This window comes from Symphodus melops (assembly GCF_947650265.1).
Source record: "Symphodus melops genome assembly, chromosome: 6".
In the NCBI taxonomy this organism is placed as follows: domain Eukaryota; kingdom Metazoa; phylum Chordata; class Actinopteri; order Labriformes; family Labridae; genus Symphodus; species Symphodus melops.
Window position 1 is genome coordinate 18,976,706 of NC_136696.1, and position 6,156 is coordinate 18,982,861.

The window sequence follows — 6,156 nt, forward strand, 5'->3', positions numbered from 1 at the left end:
TATGTATCTCTAGTCAGTCGTGGTTGTTATTTTTATTCCAAACCATAGATGGGACCATAGATTACAACATGACTATTGGTACTTTATTGAAGGCGACTTGCAACTTCCACTGGAAAACAATGATGGGAACAAAAATCCACTGAGAACAAGGGTAATTGTTTTAATCTGGTGGCATACAAACCTTCTTTTTGCAAGCAACATAATCACCCCCTGCTGGCCATTAGAAAGAATGCAGATGGATGGCACTTGTGTATTGGCTCTTCTTATGATTCCAGGAGGCTACATACATACGCTTACAGTATGTGCATTAAGGAATAAACTTTTTTTTTTTTTTTTGCAAAAAGACACCTTTGAAGAGTACCATCCAGTAAAGTAAACCCACAGACCATCAACATTAATATTAGTAGAGCATATGACATATAATAATGTCCAGCCCAAAGAGACATCTATGCGCACATTTAAACATGATTTATTATCTGTCCTTTGAGCTCTCATGTGATTTTATGAATCTTTTGTTTTTACCCAGCAGTCTTGTGTTTTTTTGATTTATGTTGATAATTTAAAATCAACATATTGTCTGAGTTGGCTAACAGTAGGGGGATAGGGGGATTAAATATAGACATGAAATATGCTATGCTTTTTGAAATTCAACCTGCCTCCTCGCTCTGCTCTCCGCTGCATTTTTCATTTCTGTGGCTGGCAAACAGTCTGACACACCACAGACGGCACTGAGAATCAGTGCGGTACTCAGTCTTAGTGTTATTATTCTGCTCATTAGTTTACACTCCTCTCATTCTCTGTAGGTCAGAGACAGTGGGGCGGTCAAAGACAAAGTATAATCTCCTCCCCTCCCTCTTTGACTTTCACATGACTCACTGTACACAACTGTCTGACAGGCAGCTTTCATCTCACACAAAGGGGACTTCACATAGAGAGGAAAATTACACGTTTTTTGACAGGATTATTTTTTTAAACAAAACCAGCGGGGGAGTGAGGATTTCAGGATTTGATTATAAGAAAATAAATACTGCAAAAGTTCCGACTCCCACAGCATCATTTGAGCAAATGACTGCTCTTTATATTAAAATGTGTCACAACAAAACTTTGTGATTAGTGGTTATATACTGTAGATGCCATCACATTTCTGAGAGTGTCTAGCCCTTAATGATGAACCTGTGAAATACAGAAGACTTGGGTAAGTCAAAGCAAACGTACAGTATGCACAATAAGACTTCACGCATGTGTCTTGTTTATGTACCTGTCCATGTCTCGACGATTGTAGTTACTGTCCATTTTTGTTCCTAATATACCTGCTTGAGCATTGCCAGATTTGAACTTTTCATAAACGGCAGGATGACAGAACCTGGAAATAATGGGGTTTTTTTAAACAATTTTAATCTTATCAGGTGCTGGTATCACAGATGGATATATCTAAAAGAGTAAAACACTTACATGCTTTCATAATGAGTGGTAAATTGTGAACAATCGAAAGGTGTTTTAGGAAAGGCCTGATTGTTTGAAGCATTTGAAAGACATCCTGTTGACTCCTGGAAAAGACAACAACAGAGTAAAAACTAAACTTAACAGTACTCAATAGGGTTTTGCAAACACTGAGGTAGTAATAAAAACAAAGGTCAAGTACATCACCTTTTTTCCAATGATCTTCTTAGTTGGTGCTTCACTTTTAGTCTTGAATAATGACAGAATGGAGGTCTAGAAGAGGAGGAAAAAGGATGCAAGAGTTAAAGAATTATGTTTGAAATATTATTTATCTGACTGAGGAGGTCAGTACTCACTGGGTCACATGCCAAGGGAGGGATGGCCCCTCGAGTGAATCCTGATTCTTGACAAGAGCGGCCGCACAGGCCTGGTTTGGCCTCATTGTCCTCATGAATAAACACAGGAAAAATATAACCTTAGGCTTTATGTTTATGTTAATCGTGTAAAACCTGTTTGCTATAAAAGGTAAGAACTTCAAATAAAACTCTGGGTCAACCTGCAGAAACGACGGAGTGATGAAGTCACTTTTCATCACAGAGCTGTGACTTTGGTGAGGTTCAACCTGAACATCAAGACAAAAACATGTCAGAAGACATAACACAGGGATAGGAATAACATTTGTCGCTTCAGAATTATTACAGATGGGAAAAGACGAGCAATGATGTTCCATTTGGTCCTGGTTTCAATAAATAATTGTAAAGAGGCACACTGAATTACCAGTGTACCAGTGTTTGTAGCCAGATCAGAAAAAAAGACTGTAATTGTGTTAAATTTAATTTAATAAGGAGGCTGTGACGTATGCAACTGAATGCCTCCTTTTTATATAGTTAGCCAAAAAAATAGAAAAAAAAGTATCAAAGGAAGAACACCATGTTGTCTGTATCACTTTAAAGGTTCTAATATGTGTATTTATTTTTAAAATATTTGAAATTATATTAAGCCCATATTGCTTATGTGTTTGAACAGTACAAGAATGACTTCTTGCAATACTTGCCATTGTGATTTTTCTGGGTTGTCGATCTGTTTCCCTGGTGAAACCACTTTCTGATTTAGGACCAACAGTCACATGCTTCTGGGAATCTGGTGGAGAGATACAACATCACAAACACTTTTTTTTTTCTCATATGATAAAATGCAAAGTCAAAAGACAAAGGTATTTGTTTGTTCTGTTTTAAACGTTGTATTACCTTTTGGAGTGAATGGTGTATATGTCCTTTGATAATCTTTCTAAAAGAAACAGAGAAAGCAGATTATTTGAAAGTGACTTGTTTGATGCTTCTCATTATGTTGAATGTGCTGATATATTTTTTGCATTATTCTGTCATGCCTTCTCCTCCAAGATGGACATTTTGGGAAGACATTTCAGTTGATGGAAGCCGCTCTCTGTAGGTTTGTTAAGCAGGTTTGGCAAAGAACCATAACAAGCAGGCTGCACGGGAGGCTGGTAGTGTTGTTTGGTCTGAGACATGAAGTTATCAGACAGCATGAATCTGTCGACAAGAACGTAGCAAATGTATCAGCTCAATGGTTTTTAAAAAATCCAAACACCAAAGACAATATGTCATGCCGAGTATCTTAATGCTCTATTTGCGTCACAAATATGCTGGATTTAGAGACTCTAAAGGTATCGTGCCCTATTACCCTACGTGACTATTTACCATCTCCCAAGGCTGAGAAGGAGATGGAGAAAGAGCCTGGGTGACTATTCCCACATGTACAGTGAGAAATAAGTTAAAGGGTGAGAAATGATGGGAAACAAAACACCTGATAGGCTGTGCATGTAGTATTCTAAGACATTTCAGATACATTTTCTATGACAGATTATGTGAGACCTTTGTACAACGCATATAGTACACATCGAGTAAAAATTTCCATAACAGTCTGCAGTGGCTTTTTCAAAATGAATGCCCTTTCTGTTTCACAAAACACTCAGCCCATGCATGGGCCCTAACCCAAAGTTATACGTTTGATTTCCTTTCCTTATCAAAAGTAGTTCTACCGTCAAGTTCATTTCATGGGAAACAATATACTGAAATGGAGTAATGAACGAAGACCTTTATTTTGCATTTCAAAATTTCAACCAGTTTAAGATTGCAATCGTATATATACAGTATATACTATTGCAATCTCAAACTGTATATATATATATATATATATATATATATATATATATATATATATATATATTTTATTAAACTCAAAAGCCCTAAAGAAAACTACTTTTTTTACACCTGACTAAATCGCACTGAGCAGTGTGTTTCAAACCACTTGTGCGGATTGTTTTAGGCCGAGTACAAAGTACAAAAAATGTATAAGAAAAGATATATCAGCGCATATAGAGCATGATTATGACACTTACCCCATGTGAGGGTTGTCAATGAGGTCCATACTGGGCCTGTAATAAATGGCAGGTCTGTTGTTTGCTGTGAAACCTGATCTGCTGATATGTCCGATGTGAGAAGTGAAGTTCTCCATGTTGGCCTCTAAGACAGTTGTTAGAAAATAAGCCACAACAACCTGAATCATTATTTTTAAGTTAAAATAGTTATCTATTTTGATGCTGAGACTGTGAAGAAGCACGATGATGCATTCTCACCTTTGTAACCATAACACTCCCTGTAAGAGGTGCTGTTGTCACTGGTTAGTTGTCCTCTGCTGCCTGCCGCTGCGACAGTCGGCATGACAATCCTTCCCTGTTCATCCATCTGAGACTGCTGTAATGGAAACCACTTCTGACAGCAGTGACTGATAGAAAAATCCTCGGGCTTGTGCACAGAGTTGTAACACCCAGATAAAAGCAGCAAAAGTGGTGTTACTTCTTAGATTATAGGATTGATGACATCCAACAGAACTCAAAACTCCTTTAGAAAAAGTGATCACAGTTTGTTGAAAATAAGTGCTCCCTTATCAAAGACTGACTGAGGAGAAGAGATGTGACAGCACTGCAGTAGATAGATATATTTGTATTTACAACATATATACATTTGAAAGCGCGTGAAAAGCGTCTTACCTGCAGCTCTAGGTTATTAGTTCATGTCTGTCTTGCTGTCTTGTTCGTTTGTAGGTAAACAAATCTCTGTTGCTAGGAGACAGCATGTCAAATGACCTCATTTGTTTTAAATGTGTTTTTCTTTTTCTTTTTTTTAACCTTTGGTTGATTAACACTTGTGTGTATATTACTGGATATAGTGATTATGGTATGTATCAATATGGTGTCCCTTCCTGTTTTGGTCAGTATAGGTTTTTCTGTTAAATTGTGTGAAGCTCAGGGCTTCCTTTGTGATAGAGGGAGGATGTTTGAACCCTTGGTCAGAACTCAACGTTTCATTTTTAAAGTTGTCTGTTGATTCTCGCATGTTCTCCTCAGTGGTTGGGATTCAGAGGTCGTTAATGGATGCATCTTTCTGTATAAACAAAAAAGATCAACCTAATGTGCAATCAAAGTGTCAGTTTATTTGAGTTCTAAAAGCCAATTTGTCTTTTTGTAGCCCAAATACAATACAAAATGCATTTAGAAAGACATTTGTATTCACATGTGATAGTATAACTGTTCATCAAGTTATGAGAGCTATACGAGAAGTTTTAAAGCTGTACTGAACTTCTTCATAATCCTTTTAAAAAGATCGTACTCCTGCTTTGACCGACAGTATACTGTGATATATTTATGAATCATAAACATAAAGGGTGAAGTATACTTTGAAGTTTGTTTAACCTTTTGACGAACATTTCTGATTTTTGATGTATGAATACTAATTACTAAACTTGAGTTTATGCCTTTATAAGGTGAACTTCTTTGCAAGGAGATTTTAAATTCTTAGTAAAACATTTAAGCTGTCCGGTCCTTGCACACAACATGCAGGTACTCAATGTGTCCACTGGATGGCAGTGTGATTCCACAGTGACTCCGACTTCAGTCTAGACCTGAGCCAATGTATAAGCTTATGTAAAAATGATGGATAGCTGGAAATTTGCATCACATCATGATAAAAACGTCCATCAGAGACAGGGACATATCTTCCAACGCTGTTAGGAAAGCGTCTTTACACCATTTATCCCCATCGATACATCTACACCCATACATCTACATAATCACCTCAATTTCACCTTCCTTCCTTGAGTATTCAGGACAGCCTGGGCATGTCTTTTTCCCAGACAAACACAATAGCTTATACAACCAAATTCAGATTTATTTTGTTTCAAGTAGAATTGTGATTCCTATTCTTCGACTTCTTTTTAGACATCCACATGCTCTTCAAACACAGTGTGAAGACTGCGAACACAGTGTGATTTCCTTCACTGTTTAAGCACAAAGAAGGACTAACTGGAGATTTTCCAAGACTATCTTTTTATCCTTTAATTCTCACTTCCCATTGCTTATCTTTTCATCACATATCCTTGGACTCACACTGCATCTTCACCTCTGTCACATCTCTCCCTGCTCCTCTTCTTCCCTCCATCTGTCCAGCGTTGGCAGTCGGTGGAGCCTAGCTTTACCAAGCTGTTGCTTACATTGCCGTTCTACAGTCTTTCCTGCTTGACATGCTGTTGTGCCGAGCCTGTGACTGTTCATTATCTTCTCTGAAATAAAAAACAGGGACACGCCTGCATCATTGAAAGTGACAGTCTCATTTCCCACTTCTTTTCTCTTAAGCACAA

General features: G+C 37.5%; 1 protein-coding gene across 2 annotated transcripts; it reads right to left on the reverse strand.

Annotated features, from left to right (window-relative positions):
• Positions 1 to 1,036: 1,036 nt before the first annotated feature.
• Positions 1,037 to 4,598, reverse strand: saxo4 (stabilizer of axonemal microtubules 4). 2 transcript variants are annotated; one of them, XR_013779313.1, is made up of 11 exons: positions 4,511 to 4,598; positions 4,097 to 4,265; positions 3,860 to 3,983; positions 2,688 to 2,990; positions 2,495 to 2,580; positions 1,997 to 2,062; positions 1,797 to 1,886; positions 1,648 to 1,713; positions 1,453 to 1,547; positions 1,259 to 1,363; positions 1,037 to 1,173 (listed from the first exon to the last, which is right to left on the reverse strand). XR_013779313.1 is itself a non-coding variant. In XM_079346832.1 (8 exons), the coding sequence occupies exons 2-8, from the start codon at positions 2,495 to 2,497 to the stop codon at positions 1,155 to 1,157; spliced, it is 444 nt and encodes a 147-aa protein (XP_079202958.1). In that variant the 5' UTR covers positions 2,498 to 2,580; positions 2,688 to 2,789; the 3' UTR covers positions 1,037 to 1,154. The 2 variants fall into 2 exon arrangements, 1 of the variants encoding a protein (XP_079202958.1); XM_079346832.1 differs by lacking the exons at positions 3,860 to 3,983; positions 4,097 to 4,265; positions 4,511 to 4,598 and having other exon boundaries at positions 2,688 to 2,789.
• Positions 4,599 to 6,156: the final 1,558 nt, after the last annotated feature.